Source organism: Taudactylus pleione, unplaced genomic scaffold (assembly GCF_031769625.1).
Source record: "Taudactylus pleione unplaced genomic scaffold, aTauple2 ptg000566l, whole genome shotgun sequence".
NCBI classification, from domain to species: Eukaryota; Metazoa; Chordata; class Amphibia; order Anura; family Myobatrachidae; genus Taudactylus; species Taudactylus pleione.
In genome coordinates, this window is record NW_028284968.1 from 259,256 (window position 1) to 280,327 (window position 21,072).

General features: G+C 48.2%; 1 protein-coding gene across 3 annotated transcripts in view; it reads right to left on the minus strand.

The window, feature by feature from the left end:
• Positions 1-21,072, minus strand: part of OLFM1 (olfactomedin 1) — a 109,522-nt gene that overhangs the window by 23,766 nt on the left and 64,684 nt on the right. For 2 of the 3 annotated variants that reach the window (XM_088453036.1, XM_088453035.1), the window contains 2 exons: positions 7,897-8,046; positions 6,728-6,883 (listed from right to left, as the gene is read on the minus strand). In XM_088453036.1, the coding sequence (XP_088309162.1) occupies positions 6,728-6,883; positions 7,897-8,046 (306 nt within the window). Of the gene's footprint in view, positions 1-6,727; positions 6,884-7,896; positions 8,047-10,432; positions 11,178-21,072 lie in introns of those variants that run through there. The other variant, XM_088453034.1, reaches the window with a different exon arrangement.

Below are 21,072 nucleotides of genomic sequence, written 5' to 3' on the forward strand. Positions count from 1 at the left end.
GTTGGAAAATACCATATTAAAAAATCTTCAATACAACTTCTTTGGGAAAGGCCTTTATTAGTCATTTTGTTTTGTTTTTTTTCAAATGCAACATCTTATGGTTACATGCTTTGTAAAACACATACACAAAGATTTCTTTTTTTTTTCTTAAAAAATAAATAAAATAAAAATATATATAGAATGCATTGACAAAGGGTTAAAAAGTCTTCATGAAATGCAGCTACATTCGCATGCAAAGGAAGATTTGAGTTCAACGTGTTCAACGCTCCTTAGTGAAATAGCTCTAATGGGGAGGATAAAGAATAAAAAATAAAAATAAATAATAAAAATAAAAAAAAATAAAAAAAAAGTCTGATTGGTGCCAAACTGCTGTGTGTCTCTTTCATGGTAACATAGGCGTAAACTGCCTCTTCAGTCTCTGCAAGTTAAGTTAGCCCTGTAAGCAAGAAAATGAAATACTGTTTAAGTGTTTGTGCACTAATCTGCTTTATAACAGATCCGTCATTCACAAACAGATAGAGGTGGAAGCTAGCTGAGGTTATTAAACACACCATGCGGACTATTGGGGCGCTGGTCACCCGGTGAGGCCTATTTACTTGCTCATCTCTGCATTCCCCTGGTTACAGACAGGGGAGGAGACCCCCAATAACCGTCGGTCTGCTCAGGGGCCCATAGCTCTCTCTCCCTGTGGTCTAGTCCGTCACGTCTCAGGAGGGGATGCTTTCTCTGCCCCCCATTTTTTTGTCATTACTATCAGTTGTATCTATGTAGCGTTCCTTAGCAGACGGTTACGCCTAGGATATGGTACTAGCCTTTGGTAATATGGAAACAATATTAAAAAACTGAAACATTTTCTAAAAATTCTACCCCCCTCCTCCAAGGAATGTTACCCCATTGTAAGCTATAGCAAGTACTCCCAAACTGTGAGAGTACCGGAGGAAGAAAACCAAAAAGTACCTTATTCCCAGCATTGAACGGCTTTTAATAGCAGGTGTTACGTGGTAGCGCCAAAGGAGGAGCCGTCACCACTGAGTGTGAACAGACGGTGACTCAAAGTATCAAAGAGCTGCTGACTGTGTGTGATATCACTTTATAAGCTTGTACATTACCTCCTGCTAATATGTGTGTATATAGATGTAATAATCTGCAGCAAATATCACTATATACCGGTCAGGGGGTAGATGGAACAGAGCAATGTTCTGCATATCACTAGAGAGATGGGTAATGTAATCATCTGCAGAATATATCACTGTGTATCTGTCAGGGGGTATATGGGGCAGAGCAATGTTCTGCAGATCTCCTGAGAAATCAGAAATATAATAGTCTGCAGAATATAGAAATGGGTCAGTGTAAATTAAGTGGCATTAGCGGAACACTACTATTTTGCACACCTGGTTTATATATTTATTTTATACCCAACTAGAGAATACAAAGCTGTAAGCTGTAATATACAGAAAGATTGGATTGGAGATATAATGCATATATTTTGGGGATGTACCAAGTGAAGACCTTTGTGGATAGGAGGCCTGATTCGCTACCGATCGCAACTGTGAATACGCACGCAATCCGCAGATTGTTGCGTTCAGCGCATGCATCGCGGGGAGCGTGCACGAACCAGCCACCGCGATCGCAGAGGCTACGGAGACCCAGCGGAGAGTGATTGACAGGAAGAGCCGTTTGTGGGTAGTGACGGAGTTTTTTTTTTTAACTTTACACGTTTATTCTTGACTATAAATGTATACGTTAAACTATATGAAAACTATTGTATATGATGTATAAGTGAGGTTTCTAAAGATTAAATAAAAATACAGTATATTAAAACAGAAAGTAAGACTGGATTATGCAGAGTCTGTGCACGATCACAGTTCCACCCCCAGTATCCGTGTGCGGTGTGAGGGACATGGGAGCACTATGGTGTGTGATGGAGCTTAGAACACCTGGATTCTCCTGCAGTCGCTGCCACTCTCCCAGCGGGAGCAATTAGACGGGAGCAGGTGACAGCGATGGCTCCGACAGAGGTGCCCTTGGCTGGTTACACCGCTCTGCCGCTGCTCTCCTGCGCCAGCACATGAATGAAACACGAGTTCCCATAATATCGTGTCCGCTTTAATGACATTTAATAACTGCCCGGCTTTCAGTGTACTACAGAGAACACATGACAACCTGTAGTTGGGGTGGATCCCTAGGCAGCTATGCTGGGATTTGTAGTTCTACTAGTTGCTCATTTCTGCTGCAACGTGTGCAGCTAAAGTCTGCTCACTTATCCGATAATCATTTAATTCCAATTATTTGATCTGAATACAAATTTGCAGGAGGGTCAATTCCATGCAAACACAATTAATGCTCATTTACTGCCCATAATTAAAAAGAAGATTGCTCCAACTACTCCCCAAGTCTTTGACTCGTAAATCAGCCAGTCTTAGAAATCTGTCTAACACTCGCCCTGAATTATAGATGTGTTGAGCCAACGACATGATCCCACGGTCATAGCTCTACTCTTCCCCCTAATAACCGCTGTTCTCCCGATCTGGCTGATTAGCTGCCGCCGAGAGCATCGGTACTTGGAACTATAGCGTGTGCGTTTTATATACTGGCACGTGGGAGTGACTGGCATTTCATTCTTTTTATGACTATACAGAACTTAATGGCCACAGCACAGCAGAGTCTTTAAGGTGCCATTTGAGAGAACTGGTGGTAACGATTTGCAATGATGTTTGGAGGTTAAATCAGGACGATGGGGCCTGTTCGCGGGATTGTGCTGGTAGCTATAAAAGGGTTCTAAAGGCAGGATCGATGCCTCTTCTGTGGGCGCAGTTTGACTACAGCTAAAAAAGCTGGGCATTGCAATTCACATACATAATTATGTACAAGAAAACTGCAGCCATTGTTCTTTAGCAGATTTACAAAACCAGCAGTTACACGGAGACCAGCCCCAGCCCTGACTATGATTATACAAACATATGGTGTAGATTTCAATGTTGTATGTATGTACGTATGTATGTATGTATGTATGTATAATAATGGCCTAGTAGAGGATGGTGGGATTGTTATTAATAAATGCTGCAAAATAAACTAGAATATATTTCAGGTGTCTCCTGTTTGACCTTGGGGCTTGGGGAAATGGCAGCATGATTAACATACGAGCAGTCTTACATCAATTGGTCTCTAATTAACAAGTGACGCGCCTCATTTCTGCTGCACTATGACCTCATCACCGGACGTGCGCCATCACAATGAGCCGAGACGCCATTTACCAAAAATGTCACTTTGTCAATGGAGAGGACGTTTATAGAATCAATACTTAGGGCGGAATTACTGCTCTCGGTTTAGATGTTGGGAGCCATGTTCATTAAAGTGCATACCCTCCTGCAACTTTTCTTTCTGTGTTCCTCAGCCTTGTATTGACAGGATCACAGTTCTCCTGCACTCTCAGCATCAGAGTGCTGACCTATGCCGTATCTCAGGACAGCAGAACAATCCTGCCTTATGTACTGACCTATGCCGTATCTCAGGACAGCAGAACAATCCTGCCTTATGTACTGACCTATGCCGTATCTCAGGACAGCAAAACAATCCTGCCTTATGTACTGACCTATGCCGTATCTCAGGACAGCAAAACAATCCTGCCTTTTGTACTGACCTATGCCGTATCTCAGGACAGCAAAACAATCCTGCCTTATGTACTAACCTATGCCGTATCTCAGGACAGCAGAACAATCCTGCCTTATGTACTGACCTATGCCGTATCTCAGGACAGTAGAACAATCCTGCCTTATGTACTGACCTATGCCGTATCTCAGGACAGCAAAACAATCCTGCCTTATGTACTGACCTCTGCCGTATCTCAGGACAGCAATATAAACCTGCCTTATGTACTGACCTATGCCATATCTCAGAACAGCAATATAAACCTGCCTTATGTACTGACCTATGCCGTATCTCAGGACAGCAGAACAATCCTGCCTTATGTACTGACCTATGCCGTATCTCAGGACAGCAGAACAATCCTGCCTTATGTACTGACCTATGCCGTATCTCAGGACAGCAAAACAATCCTGCCTTATGTACTGACCTCTGCCGTATCTCAGGACAGCAATATAAACCTGCCTTATGTACTGACCTATGCCGTATCTCAGGACAGCAAAACAATCCTGCCTTATGTACTGACCTATGCCGTATCTCAGGACAGCAAAACAATCCTGCCTTATGTACTGACCTATGCCGTATCTCAGGACAGCAATATAAACCTGCCTTATGTACTGACCTATGCCGTATCTCAGGACAGCAGAACAATCCTGCCTTATGTAATGACCTATGCCGTATCTCAGGACAGCAGAACAATCCTGCCTTATGTGCTGACCTATGCCGTATCTCAGGACAGCAGAACAATCCTGCCTTATGTACTGACCTATGCCGTATCTCAGGACAGCAGAACAATCCTGCCTTATGTGCTGACCTATGCCGTATCTCAGGACAGCAGAACAATCCTGCCTTATGTGCTGACCTATGCCGTATCTCAGGACAGCAGAACAATCCTGCCTTATGTACTGACCTATGCCATATCTCAGGACAGCAGAACAATCCTGCCTTATGTACTGACTGATTTGTGCTTTTCCCATTTATTACTGGGATGCAGTTAGTATCCCGGCTTCAGAATCCCGACCGCTGACATCCCGAAGGAAAGTATTAGGGGTTAGGATTAGGCTGCAGGAGGGGAGGGTTAGGGGGGCCAGGATTAGGGGTTAGCGTTAGGGTACTTACCTGTGTCGCGATGCCGCTGTCGGTACTATTCTGATCACCGGCATCCAGACTGCCGCAATCCCGTACACAACCCATATCACTCTGTTATCTTTACAACTACACTGTATTCCACCCCCAAAACTCTTCTAGTATTCTCAATGATTACTCTTTATATTAAAGAAATATTAATGCTAAATTTACCATGATTTAAACACATGGCTGAAAAACACAGAAAGAAGAAAAAGGCAACGTCTAGGGCCGCAGCAGCTGGAGATCATGTACAAACACACAATAAATTAATTTGAAAATGGAAATGTCCTTTAGCCCTATTATAAGTGTGCAAATTGTATGAGAATGAGCAATAATTGTGGTAAGGGGCAAATCAGTAGGGTCTCATTAGGATTATTCCCTTACACTTGTCGTGGGAGCATTTTGGAGGGTTACCTTAGAGGGGAACAAGGGAGCAAACATAGATACTTGACCCTGTGAGTGATCCGCTGCTGAATAATAGTGTACATTCATGTGGCTGTTGTGTAATCCTCCCTGCTACGTCTGTCTGAGTGTTGTCCTATTTAATTCATGTCTCTCTGCAGTACACAGCGCGCCTGGGGACCCGGAACGTGGCTACACACCGTCTCTTCCCACTGGTGACTACGTCGTATCATCTGACACTAAAACGTGAAGGTCCCTTCTCTCTGCACCGATATTTATCCTGTATTATCTTCTGGTGTAAACTCTAAAGATAACAGTTGGTGTTTTTCCTCTCTACGAGGTTTGATCAGTTAAGCTGGGTACACACGTAAAGATTATCTGTCCAACCATCCAACTAGTTGATTGGTTGGAATGAAAATCTAGTAACGTATGATAGTAAATGACAATCAGCAATTTGCTCCCAAACGCCGGAAAATGGACAAAAACTGTTGTTTGAACAAATTGTTTAGCTCAAACATTTAACAAACTTGTCTGACCGACAATTTTCATCTGTTTTCTGGCATTTAGGAGCAAATTGCTGATCATCAGTTACTCCCATACGTTACCAGATTTTCATTCCAACCAAATAACTAGTCGGATGGTTGGACAGAAAATCTTTATGTGTGTACCCAGCATTAGGCTTGGCAAAGCTCATCGATAGATACATCTATCTATCTATCTATCTAGAAGGTGAAACTCTACATCAAAGCATGGACTCCTGGGAGGCGGCTCCAGTAACGCTGGGATGAGCTCCTGACAGTCAGTGACTTGCGGATATCCCTGCATGAATATCTGGATAAATGACATGGAGCCTGGTGGATGTAAGGGGTCTATGGGTTATTACCCCAACAGATGGAAGTAATGGCTCCTTTACATGTTCTGCCTCTCTAGATGCTCCATGTTCTTTTTTTTTAACTCTAATTTTCGTAATTATTGAGTTCATTAACTGTAAATGATCAATACGGCATCAGCCATTCATCAGAACAGTCGAGCACAGCGCACACTGACTGCCAGGTATTGTTCCATAAGACGGATGGGGACTGTTTGAGTTTACTGATTAAATGCAGATTATTTTATGGTGACTACACACAGTACTAGGCTCGTGGCTAATATTTGGGATGAGAGAGCTCTATCCATGTTATACTCCTTATACCTGGTCTCTGGAAGAATCTCAGTGAGAATTGGTACAGACTAATATTCTGGTTCATATCTAGATCATTTTCTAGGAGAATAAGCCCCGTGCGGTGATCAGCTACAGTTGAGAACCTCTAGACATCATTTCATCAAATTAAATCATAGTTCAAACAAAATGGGAACTTACTGCATTATAGCAAAGGTGGGCCAACCTGTGGGGATTCAGCTATTGTGGTACTACAAGTCTCAGCAGGCCTGCTGGTTGTATAGGCCAACATCAGCCGGAGCGCCACAGGCTTTCAGGCCCAGCTGGGAATTGTAGTCCAACAGCTGGAGCCCCCCCACAGGTTGCTCGAGCTTGCATTAGAGGACGAGAACCCACCTTAAACTGTCTCGCCTGGTGCTGTCTGTGTGTCTCTTCCACTTGTTTAAATTTGGATTCCAGGCCCTTCATTTGATTCTCCATCCTCTCTACATACTGGAGGTCCCTCTGAGTCCGCCTGTCCAGTACCTCTATTGACTGGGACATATTTTGCACCTATAGAAAAAAAAAAAAAAAAGAAGGAGGAAGAGAGAATTTACCAGGTGTTAATAAATAAATGTTAGACGTCCCCTAGAGCATCAGACTCAGCTCATCCCTATAATAATCCTCCTATTTCAGGAACGTTCCGTTATCTGCATATAATGGTCTGACACTGGCATAAGGTGCATTTGCTTTCTGTAGGGAGCTGCACTAAAAACGAGGATATTGTTCTTTTCACTGGTGCACACACTGACCAAAAACATCAGAAGTGGTCTAACTGTAGCACGGTGACGTTTAGTACAAGGAGACTGGCGTGTTCTGAGCAGGCCTGCTTCCCTTCATGTGTAAACTGCTAGATATGTCCCCTACCCCGTTTTCTGTCATAGTTGAGTCTTTATCATGAAATCGCATACAGATGGAGAAAGTCTCTCTAAACTCCCATCAGTACCCAACAGATCCCAGCGACAGCGCAGTCTGGCCTTGAGAATGGGACATGGTCGGCAGTGATGTACTTCACTGAGCTAACTGTCCCTTTAACCTGTTATAACGCTGGTGCACTTTGTGAGAACAGGTGACAGGCGGCCTGTGCGCCATCTAATCCTGGCAACCAATCCCCCGGGCTCCCCACACGTCAGCTGTCACAGGAGCCATGGAGTTCTAGCCTGGTGCGTTCACGTGAGCTGGTGATGGTTAACACCAGGTCCTCTAGAGAACGTAGTAGTGTTTGAGGGACAGACCCCCTACTACATATCATTTTCCACGTCCTATAGTCAGCCCAGCGGTTCCTCTGAGCATTAACCCCTTTCATTACTGATCTAATTGCTTTCTACATGGGCCCTCTCTGCACGGCGAGAGCTGTAATGGTTTCATTTCCTCGCCTCAGAGATTTCCACTCAGTCAAATCGTTACATCATTTCAAAACACAATTTACAAGTGTTCCATTACAGCCAGACAAAAGGGCCCGGATAATGCATTCCTCGCCGCGACAGCCGGTTGCTGGAGAGACACGACAGGCAGCCGCCTCTCACCTTCTCTAATAGTTGCCTGAGTTGCTTCGTCCTAGCGTCCCGAGAACACATGGTCTGTTGGGGTGCCACCACCGTACATATACATCGGCCCTCGCTGTCCTGCGCGGAACTGTACACCTGCCAGCTTTCCTCTGGGTTGGTTGGCAACACCTAGAATAGGAGTAAAAGGAGAGAAATATACATGTTAAGGTGGGACCTTCCTTTAGCCTGGATAACGCTTGTATATGAAGATGCTATTTACATGGAGACAAAACGCCGAGAGCAAAACCGCCGCGCAGTCATACTCCTCAGTCCCATGTATCTTCGTGTTAAATGCCAGACATTATTATTGTTGCGGAATGCCGCAATGCCGGAAAACGAGGAATATAAAACATATAAAAATCGCAGAATGTGGCGTAGCAAGCAGAAATAATTCTGTTTAATCTAATATAACCACTAAAACAGTATAACGTTCTTGGTTCCCTATGAATTTTTTATTTTTTTTGTAAGAGCAATGGTTTAATCATAGACCTGTTCCGTGCTTCAGAGGAGGTGCCCAGCTGCAAAAGGGTTAAACGCCTCCATGTAATAACACTTAGGACTCGGCAAGAGAAGCTTTGTTACCCAATCTTGCCGGCTCACGGCCAAGTCGGCGCGATGCTGGCACGGGGCACGAGGCTAAGAGCATCGGAAATAGAACAGACTTAGAGGCACTTTCAGATGTTACCGAGTTACAGTAATTATTCCCAGGTCTCTCTATAGAGACACAATTGTAACACAGACTGCACCTACTGTGCATGTATTATACAGTCAGATACTGCAGATGTGGAACGGAGTTTATTATCCACTGGATAAAAAGCGTTTTTCTGTCATTTTGAGAACAAATCAAGATCATTGAAGAGTCACCCCTGTCTGTCCGCACAGTGCCCCTGGCCCTCTTCTGAGATATCAGTGCTCCTCACAGTGACTACAGAAAGGGGTACATGGTGATCATGTCAGTGTGGGTGATGGACTGCCACACATATTCATTCTTTCTGGATAGTGGGATTCCGGATAACAGATCCCAGCCGCGTCGTGTAATGTAAGGCCTGCTGAGGTGCAGGAGGTAACAGGATATCTGATGTATTTAGGGCTGTACTGCATATTGCTATAAGCACCCTGTAATAGACTGATTCCCCAGGATCTCCAGAATTCAGAGACTACCAGGTGTGTTTAGTCCATATAGAAAGGACCCGACCCTGGAATATAATCCGGTCACAGCACCTATATTCTACCCATCAGAGCTGTGAATGGAATGACCCACACAGAGGGTATTAAGGAGCAGTGAGGTGAGCTGCTGTAAGGCATGGGGGTCCTGTCCGCCCACATTCCTCCTGTCTCCCTGCTTAGCTAATGAAGACTCTCCTAACAGCCCAGATAATGAGCAATGAAATGTCGCCCCTGTTCTGCCTCAGTGTCTCCAACAGAACCAGGGTCCTCACCCAGGGAGATCATACATACACACAACACGTCCCCTCATCACAGCCCCCCAGTCCCCTCTCTGGGTCATGGGGGGGGGGGGGGGGGCATACAGATATCTGGGAAAAAGGTTAACTCTTCAAGTGCTGTAGGGAGCAAAGTAATACCTGGCTGTAGCACTATAGGGTTTATATAGACAGCGTAAGTGTGACCCCCCCAAGACAGTCAGAGAGACCCCGGACAGTGACAGACCTCCAGGTCAAAATCAAGACAGACCCTAGGACACAGAGACCCCACAGGGCAGTGATAGAGACCCCTCATGACGGAATCAGAGAGTCCACCAGTACACAGACCCCCAGGACAGACTCAAAGCCCCTTATGACAGACTAGAGATCCCCAGGACACAAAGACCCCCCCCAGAACAGAATCAAAGAGACCCCCCCAGAACAGAATCAAAGAGACCCCCCCCAGAACAGAATCAAAGAGACCCCCCCAGAACAGAATCAAAGAGACCCCCCAGAACAGAATCAAAGAGACCCCCCCCAGAACAGAATCAAAGAGACCCCCCCAGAACAGAATCAAAGAGACCCCCCCCAGAACAGAATCAAAGAGACCCCCCCCCAGAACAGAATCAAAGAGACCCCCCCCAGAACAGAATCAAAGAGACCCCCCCAGAACAGAATCAAAGAGACCCCCCCCAGAACAGAATCAAAGAGACCCCCCCCAGAACAGAATCAAAGAGACCCCCCCAGAACAGAATCAAAGAGACCCCCCCAGAACAGAATCAAAGAGACCCCCCCCAGAACAGAATCAAAGAGACCCCCCCAGAACAGAATCAGAGACCCCTCCCCCCCAAGAACAGAATCAAAGAGACCCCCCCAGAACAGAATCAGAGACCCCCCCAGAACAAAAATCAAAGAGACCCCCAGAGCAGAATGAGAGACCCCTCCCCCCCAGAACAAAAATCAAAGAGACCCCCAGAGCAGAATGAGAGACCCCCCCCCACACGGAATTGAATCAAAGAGACCCCCCCCAGAAAAGATCAGAGAAACCCCCCTCTCTCAGGACAGTGACCCCGGGACCCCGCCAGGTGACTCACCCCGGTGCTCCTGTCCAGGGTGCCCGCACTGGCCGCCGTTAGCCGGGTGGTGTTGAGTCCCACCAGGGAGGGCAGCGTCTGCGACATCCAGTTGGTGATCATCGCCATGGTGCTCAGCACAACCCCGATCTTCAGCAAAGGCACCGACATGTCTGCTCCGGGCTCCTCCAGCGACGCCTCATGCTGTGCCGGCCGGGCGGGGGGCTCTGCTCTGCAGGGAGCGGGCAGCGGCCATCGGGGGCGCCCGGGGATCCAGCGCTGCGCAGCGCTTCCTACACATCCTCCGGCTGGGTGCGGAGGAGCCCGGGGTCTGTCTCCCAATGCCCGGCGCTCTGCTGCCTGGTGCCCTCCTCCTGGTGCCCGGCGCTCTGCTGCCTGGTGCCCTCCTCCTGGTGCCCGGCGCTCTGCTGCCTGGTGCCCTCCTCCTGGTGCCCGGCGCTCTGCTGCCTGGTGCCCTCCTCCTGGTGCCCGGCGCTCTGCTGCCTGGTGCCCTCCTCCTGGTGCCCGGCGCTCTGCTGCCTGGTGCCCGGCGCTCTGCTGCCTGGTGCCCTCCTCCTGGTGCCCGGCGCTCTGCCTCCTGCTCCGGGGCACAGAGCGGCTGTTCCTGCTGCTGCTGCACGGACCGAGCCCCAGATCCCCGCCGAGCTGTGCGGCTGCCGCGTAAGTGACTGATCGGAGGATGCTCGGGCTGGATAGTGCCGGGGGAGGGGCCGCTGATGTCACTCTCTCTTCCCATCCCATTCTCCTGCCCACCCCCTGCCCAAATCCTCCTCCAGCCCTTATCCCTCTGCCCATCTCCTCCATCCCATATCCCTCTGCCCATCTCCTCCATCCCATATCCCTCTGCCCATCTCATATCCCTCTGCCCATCTCCTCCATCCCATATCTCTTTGCCAATCTCACTCTGCCCAAAAATCCTCCTGCCCATATTCCCCTGACAATATCCTCCTGCCCATATTCCCCTGACAAAATCCTCCTGCCCATATTCCCCTGACAAAATCCTCCTGCCCATATTCCCCTGACAAAATCCTCCTGCCCATATTCCCCTGACAATATCCTACTGCCCATATTCCCCTGGCAATATCCTCCTGCCCATATTCCCCTGCCAAAATTTTCCTACTTCTCCCTCCCTCTACACCCTCCTGCCCAAATCCTCCTACCCACCCCCTTATTGCCATCAGGCTCTCACAGCACAGGAGGATTTTAGGGAAATGACACCTGAAATACTGTTTACCGTTCCCTTTCCCTGCACCCCCCATCCTTGCACTCACACCCCCTTCCATACACTCATCACCCCCTCTCCCTTCCCTGCACTCACACTCCCTTTCCATGCACTCACACCTCCTCTCCCTGCACTCACCACCCCATCTCCTGCACACACCCTTCCATGCACTCATTACCCCCTTCTTCCTGCACTCACCACCCCCTTTCTCCCAGCACTCACACCTAATCTCTCCCTGCACTCATCCCCTCTCCCTGCACACCCCCTTCCCTGCACTTACCCCCCCTCTCCCTGCACTCACCCCCTCTCCCTGCACACCCCCTCTCCCTGCACTCACACCTCCTCTCTCCCTGCACTCTCCCCCTCTCCCTGCACACCCCCTCTCCCTGCACTCACACCTCTCCCTGCACTCATCCCCTCTCCCTGCACACCCCCTTCCCTGCACTCACCCCCCCTCTCCCTGCACTCACCCCCTCTCCCTGTACTCACACCTCCTCTCTCCCTGCACTCACCCCCACTCCCTGCACACCCCCTCTCCCAGCACTCACACCTCCTCTCTCCCTGCACACCCCCTTCCCTGCACTCACCCCCCCTCTCCCTGCACTCACCCCCTCTCCCTGCACACCCCCTCTCCCTGCACTCACCCCCTCTCCCTGCACACCCCCTCTCCCTGCACTCACACCTCCTCTCTCCCTGCACTCACCCCCTCTCCCTGCACACCCCCTTCCCTGCACTCACCCCCCCCTCTCCTGCACACCCCCTTCCATGCACTCATTACCCCCCTCTTCCTGCACTCACCACCCCCTTTCTCCCAGCACTCACACCTAATCTCTCCCTGCACTCATCCCCTCTCCCTGCACACCCCCTTCCCTGCACTTACCCCCCCTCTCCCTGCACTCACCCCCTCTCCCTGCACACCCCCTCTCCCTGCACTCACACCTCCTCTCTCCCTGCACTCTCCCCCTCTCCCTGCACACCCCCTCTCCCTGCACTCACACCTCTCCCTGCACTCATCCCCTCTCCCTGCACACCCCCTTCCCTGCACTCACCCCCCCTCTCCCTGCACTCACCCCCTCTCCCTGCACTCACCCCCTCTCCCTGCACTCACACCTCCTCTCTCCCTGCACTCACCCCCACTCCCTGCACACCCCCTCTCCCAGCACTCACACCTCCTCTCTCCCTGCACACCCCCTTCCCTGCACTCACCCCCCCTCTCCCTGCACTCACCCCCTCTCCCTGCACACCCCCTCTCCCTGCACTCACCCCCTCTCCCTGCACACCCCCTTCCCTGCACTCACCCCCCCCTCTCCCTGCACTCATCCCTTCCTCTCCCTGCACACCCCCTTCCCTGCACTCACCCCCCTCTCCCTGCACTCACACCTCCTCTCTCCCTGCACACCCCCTTCCCTGCACTCACCCCCCCCTCTCCCTGCACTCACCCCCTCTCCCTGCACACCTCCTTTCTCCCTGCACTCACCCCCTCTCCCTGCACACCCCCTTCCCTGCACTCACCCCCCCCTCTCCCTGCACTCATCCCTTCCTCTCCCTGCACACCCCCTTCCCTGCACTCACCCCCCTCTCCCTGCACTCACACCTCCTCTCTCCCTGCACTCACTCCCCTCTCCCTGCACACCCCCCCCCTCTCCCTGCACTCACCCCCCCCTCTCCCTGCACTCATCCCTTCCTCTCCCTGCACTCACACCTCCTCTCTCCCTGCACTCACCCCCCTCTCCCTGCACTCACCCCCCCCTCTCCCTGCACTCATCCCTTCCTCTCCCTGCACAACCTCTCCCCTGCTCCCCTTCAACACATTCACATCTACAATTATAGCAACAAATGGGCCAATTCTGAGTTGGGAGAAAAGAAAATAACCAGTAACTTTGCACCTGGACAATAAATGCTGCTGTATAAGTGGGGCAAATCAGTGACGTCACTGGGGGGGTGCCTCCGAGGGCGACCTGCACACCCCGCACCGGGGCCCCTATGCAAAGCAATACAACTAGAACACCTCACATAAATAAATGTTGGCAGCAACGATTTCATCGCGGGCAACAGCTAGTTTTATATAAATATATATTATAGATAGATATGATATAGATGGATGGATAGATATGAGATAGAGAGATATTAGATAGATACCGTAGATAGATAGATATGAGATAAAGAGATATTAGATAGATACCGTAGATAGATATGAGATAAATAGAAAGATATGAGAAAGATAAGAGCAGTGGCGTAACTAAGGGGGGTCGAGTTAGGGTGTAGCGGTCAGCGTTACACATTTACACAGGACCGGTGCTAGGCTTCCCTGCACCCAGCGCCGGTCCTGTGCTGCACAGCCAAGCCCCTTCCCTCCCCCTGAGCGCTTACCCAATAGTGTTAACCAGCAGCCAATGAGAGTCAGACAGACTCTCATTGGCTGCCGCAGCGCCCACTGCAAGAGCCGGGCTGGAGCTCACTCATGAGCTCCGCCTTCCGGCTCTTGCAGTGGGTAATCTCCCATAATGCAGAGCGCGCCAGCCCGGGAGGACTGACGTGCAGCGGCGGGAGCAGTGGCCTGAGCCCGTGCGTGGATTAAGGTAAGTGTATCTTTTTTTTAATTTTTACTTGTGTTTCTGCACTGGGGGTGGTGGCACCATTACTGGGGGGACCTCTATTGGGGGTGGGGCACTACTGGGGACCACAACTGGGGGGGGTTACTACTGGGGGCACTGCATCGGGAGGGGGAACCTCTACTGGGGACTACTACTGGGGGGGGAATCTACTACTGGGGGCACTATATAAAGGGCTTACTACTAGGGGACCACTACTGGGGGCACTAAATAGGGAGGGCCACTACAGGGGGCACTGTATAAGGGTACTGTATAGGGGAGATCACTACTGAGGGCCTGAATAAGGGGGACCACTACTGGGGTCCCGGCATAGGGTGGGGACTACTGCTGGGGGCACTATATTACTTACAGTGCCCGGCATAGGGTGGGGGCTTACTACAAGGGGCACTGCATTGGGGGGACTGCTACTGGGGGCACTATATAAGGGGACCACTACTGGGGGCACTTCATAGGGAGGACCACTACATGGGGGACTGCATAATGGAGACCACTACTGGGGCCACTGAATAAGGTGAACTAATGAGGGGCTGCATAAGGGGGACCACTACTGGGGGTACTGTATAAGGGGCATTAATGGGGGGCTGCATAAGGGGGACCACTACTGGGGGTGCTGTATAAGGGGCACTACTATGGGCCTGCATAAGAGGGACCACAACTGGGGACATTACATACTGGGCACTACTGGGGTTAAGGTGCATATGGAAAGGAATGAGATAGAGATATGAGAAAGATAGATATGAGATAGATCGATAGATAGATAGATAGATAGATAGATAGATAGCTATGAGATAGACAGATATGAGATAGATAGAGAGAGAGAGATATGAGATAGATAGATAGATAGATAGATAGATAGCTATGAGATAGATAGATATGAGATAGATATGAGATAGATCGATAGATATGAGAGTTAGATATGAGATAGATCGATAGATATGCGATAGTTAGATATGAGATAGATAGATATGAGATAGATATGAGATAGATCGATAGATATGAGATAGATAGATCAATAGATATGAGATAGATAGATATGAGATAGATCGATAGATATGAGATAGATAGATATGAGATAGATATGAGATAGTTAGATATGAGATAGATCGATAGATATGAGATAGTTAGATATGAGATAGATAGATATGAGATCGATAGAGCGATAGATATGCGATAATTAGATATGAGATAGATAGATATGAGATAGATATGAGATAGATCGATAGATATGAGATAGATAGATCAATAGATATGAGATAGAGAGATATATCGATAGATATGAGATAGATAGATATGAGATAGATCAATAGATATGAGATAGTTAGATATGAGATAGATAGATATGAGATAGATAGATATGAGATAGATCGATTGATATGAGATAGATAGATAGATAGATAGATAGATATGAGATAGATAGATAGATAGATAGATAGATAGATAGATAGATAGATAGATAGATATGAGATAGATAGATATGAGATAGATAGATATGAGATAGATAGATAGATATGAGTTAAAGATATGAGAAAGATAGATAGAGATATGAGATAAGTAGAGATAGATATTAGATAGATATGAAATAGATAGATAGATATATAGAAATGAGCTAGATAGATATGAGATAAATAGAGAGATATTAGATATGAGATAGATATGAGATAGAGAGATATTAGATAGATAGATATGAGATCAATAGAGAGAGAGATATGAGATAGATAGAGATATGAGATAAATAGAGATAGACATTAGATAGATATGATATAGATAGATATATAGCTATGAGCTAGATAGATATGAGATAAATAGAGAGATATTAGATATGAGATAGATATGAGATAGAGAGAGATATGAGAAAGATATATAGATATGAGATAGATGAGATAGAGATATATTAGATAGATAGATAGATAGATAGAGAGATATGAGAGAGATAGATAAATAGATAGATAGATCGTAAGATATTAGATAGATATATAAATAGATACATATATATGAGATAAATAGAGATAGATAGATATGAGCTAGATAGATAGACCATACTTGCCAACTCTCCCTGATTGTCAGAGAGACTCCCTGAAATAGTAGCAATCACCCTGACTCCCTGAAGAGTCCAGTAATCTCCCTGATTGCACCTTACCACCATTATGAATCTGTTATATATATTTGAAAAACAAAACAAAACACAGATATATACATTCAAATAAGATCATTAGTGTAATTTCCCTGCATTGGGTATAAGGCACAATGATCCCTATGGCTACATGTATTGTCTGAGAAGTATCTCTGTGTTTTCATCAACAAGTAGATCTTACTAACGGCTTTGGGGCTCATTTACATTTGGATGTAAATCAATTTTATGACACGCCTCTCACATGTATGACACGCCTCTCAGATGTAGCAGTATACGCCACTCACATGTATGACACGCCTCTCAGATGTAGCAGTATACGCCCCTCACATGTATGACACGCCTCTCAGATGTAGCAGTATACGCCACTCACATGTATGACACGCCTCTCAGATGTAGCAGTATACGCCCCTCACATGTATGACACGCCTCTCAGATGTAGCAGTATACGCTCCTCACATGTATGACACGCCTCTCAGATGTAGCAGTATACGCCCCTCACATGTATGACACGCCTCTCAGATGTAGCAGTATACGCCCCTCACATGTATGACACGCCTCTCAGATGTAGCAGTATACGCCCCTCACATGTATGACACGCCTCTCAGATGTAGCAGTATACGCCACTCACATGTATGACACGCCTCTCAGATGTAGCAGTATACGCCCCTCACATGTATGACACGCCTCTCAGATGTAGCAGTATACGCCCCTCACATGTATGACACGCCTCTCAGATGTAGCAGTATACGCCCCTCACATGTATGACACGCCTCTCAGATGTAGCAGTATACGCCCATCACATGTATGACACGCCTCTCAGGTGTAGCAGTATACGCCCCTCACATGTATGACACGCCTCTCAGGTGTAGCAGTACACGCCACTCACATGTATGACACGCCTCTCAGATGTAGCAGTATACGCCCCTCACATGTATGACACGCCTCTCAGATGTAGCAGTACACGCCCATCACATGTATGACACGCCTCTCAGGTGTAGCAGTATACGCCCCTCACATGTATGACACGCCTCTCAGGTGTAGCAGTACACGCCCACTTTACCGCCCCGCACATAAGTGTTGCTTTCACAATATCCCTGAAATACATTTTCAAAAGTAGGCAGTATGTGATAAATAGATAGATAGATAGATAGATAGATAGATAGAGAAATAGAGAGATATTAAGGTGCGTATCCACTACGTGATTAAAAATTTGCGATTGAACAATAACATCGTTATCGTTCAATCGCTCATTAATTGTTCACAAATCGTGCGGTAAAATGTCGAAAACGACCAGAGATGCACGCTCCTGCTGGTCGTTTTCGACATGAATCACCTGAACATGCCGGTCAATCTGCTGCTAACGACAGATAGACCATGTTTAGGGATGAGGGAGGCTGCACTGAATGACATATCGTTCAGTGTAGGCACTTACAGGATGAGGAATGACTGTACCATTACAATGTTGTAATCCTACTGTCGTTCCACTATCGGCAAGTGGATACACACCTATCGATAGATAGATAGATAGATAGATAGATAGATAGATAGATAGATAGATAGGAGTCTTACACACAATATCTCAGAGCAGATGACTGTTACAGTAACCAGCACATCTCTATAGTAATATGTACACTAATGGGGAATAAGTATGATTGCTAATATTATCTCTGCTTTGCATTGTTACAGATGCTCAGAGAGTAATGTATATGCCCAGCCGCCTTCACACTCGGCAGTGAGGGGGTTAATGTGTGACACTGATCGATGTAAATGCACTTGGTAAATCCCCATCAGGGAATACATTAGGAAGCTGCAGTTCCTGACAGAAGTACAGGTATGAGAACCATTAACATAATGTATTTAAATGAGTATGTCCTGTGAAAGTGCTTACACACTCTCCGGCACTACACAAGCTGCTGATGCCGGGGGTGGGGGACGTGATTATATTCAGAAGAGTCTGTTTATCTCATCTCATGTTCGTCTTTAATTAATGAACAATAGTTTCCAGAACACAACAGGCCTCTGAAATGTGGTGGGATGGCGCCATCTGCTGCTGCCGTCCTTTACTGCACCTTGGTGAGATCAGTAGAGCATTTCATGAACATGCCAATTAAAAGTGTATTATTCCTTTAATTAAGGGGTGCAGGATCTGCTGGAATATACACATTCAAATCCCGGATTACTTACATTTCTTGGAGACAATTCTAATACTCTTAGGTCCAATTATGTGTACATCAGGAGGCGGAGACAGACTAAAGGCAAAGCTCACGCCTGATTTGAGGTTTATAAGCCCATATACGTCCTCAGCTTAGAAGTCATCAGAGCACAGAACAGGCAATTAGGGAGAATAGATTTTTTTACATTACAGATGCATTTTTATCAGTATGGCAAAGTGTTGAGAACAACACTGCACAGGCAGGGGTAATAAGGCGAGGCAAAGTGTTAGCATTGCTCTAGCAGGAAGGGCATGCTGAAACTTGTAGTTTCACCGCAGCTGGAGAGTCACAGACAGCTATAGATATTATACATCATGAACAATGTGTTTTTTGCTACAATCATGACGACTCTGCATTTAGGGGCTTGTATGTTAAGACCCCACCACACCACCACCCAAGTGTAGATTTCCGATCCCTGCTCGCTGCTTTCACACAACTTATTTTTCATCATTAACTATACAAAGTCACCTGGGCAGCCGAACGACGCTGATCCGCAACGCCAAGGGGTACGGCAGCCATTTTCCCAGTGATTTCCTACTGCGCATGCGCGAAACGGCGGGAAAATGGTTGCGGCGACCATTTTCCGGTGTTTTCTCTAGCGCTACTCCATGGGACATCAGAGAGGTAAGTATACAAAAAAAAAGTATGGGGGCAGGGTGTGCTGTGCAGGCCCCCCTAGAGCCAGGGTCCTACGCGCACACCTTGCACCCATTATAAATACGCCCCTGTACTAAACACACAAACCTCCATTCAGATCCACCTAAGCCCCGCCCCTGTCCATCCAAAAAGTTAAACCCCCACGAATTGGGACTGTCCTGACAAGATCAGACAGTTGGGATGACCTTACAAGAAAGAAATCTATATACAGGCTACTGAGGAATAGTCACATTACTGAGGCAGGAGGCACACAAAGGACCTCATTCAGAGCCGCTCGCAAAATGCGAGCACTCGCTCTGATTAAGGGCGGCCGCTTCCTTTTTAAAATCCGGCCTCCTGGCCGCTCGCTAAGCTGTGGGTGACCTCCCACAGGTTTAGCAAGCGGCCAGGTTGATGGTCGCGATGGTCAAGACCATCGCGACCATCGGGGCTTGCAACGAGACCCTTGTAGTAGGGTCTCGTCTGCCGCAAGCCCCAATGAGCTTTTGGCTCATTGGAAGCTCACCACTGACATCACGAGTTATGTCAGTGGGGCCGCCCCCAAACGGTAGGCGTTCCTTTGGGAACGCCTCCGTTTGTGAAGCCACCCCGCCTACAAAATGGTGCGAGCTGTCGATCACCATCGACAGCCGCCCCTTTTGTAATGAGCCCCGGAGCGAGAGAATTTCTCTCTCGCTCCGGGGCATGCGCGTGCGCAGGGCTTCAACATCGACCCGCTTGAGACCCAAAGTGCATTATACGAGGGTGGTTCACTAAGTAAGGTAACAAGACCTCTCACGTGTGTAATGTTCTCTATTTCATTCTAATTTCCCGCCAGGCCAGAGCAGGTACTGCAGGGGCGTTTCTAGAGAGGAGGGGGCTCGTGTGCAGTCTCCGACACGGGCCCCCTCCTCTCCGTCCGGCAGCGCACTGAGATGTGCGCGGCCAGTGCCGGAGTTATACACTGTGGGCACTAGAGTGTCCCCAGAGTCTATAGCGTCTGCACAGGTCACCGGGAAAATGGCCGCGGCGGCCATTTTTCCGTACTGCGCATGCGCAAACGACGGGAAAATGGCTGCTGCAGCCATTCTCCAGTCGTTTTACAGCGCCAGACCCTCCGCCGATGTGGGACTCCGGAAAGGTAAATAATATTATGGGTGCAGGGTGTGCAGTGCGGGGCCCCCCTGGACCCAGGGGCCTGTGTTCCCCGCACACCCTGCACCCATTATAGATACGCCCCTGAGGTACTGCTTCCCCTCACGGCCTCATCAGCTGTAATGATGGCGGTGCTGGCGGAAACTGTGTCTAAGGGCTCATCAGCTGCAATTCAACACCAACTTGTCGAGGTGTACGGTGATAGCGTCAGGTCTCGGAACCAGGTTTGGGTTTGGTCACTGCCTTTGATAACGACAGGACAGAGGTTCAAGATGAGCAGCGATCCGTCCGGCCAAGCACGTCCACCACAGATGGCAATTTGTGCCGCACTGAAGGTCTGATTCAGGAGGACGGACGGATTCCCGTTAGTGATGTTGCTATGGAACTGACCATCTCAGTGGGTACAGTGCACAACATCGTTCATGAGCAACTGGGGTACAGGAAAAAGTGATCACGCCGGGTACCGGAGCCACTTACAGAAGTTCACCAAGCCAATAGGATGGGATTGTCTCTCGTGCACTTAACGAGGTACCATGAGGAGGGAGCGCAGTTCCTGCAGCGTTTTGTTACAGGCGATGAAACGCGGGTGCATCATGTGACACCGGCTGCTTGTTGATTTTCTCCCGTTAGAGAGATACTGTTAATGCTGTCCGCTATTGTGACAAATTGTC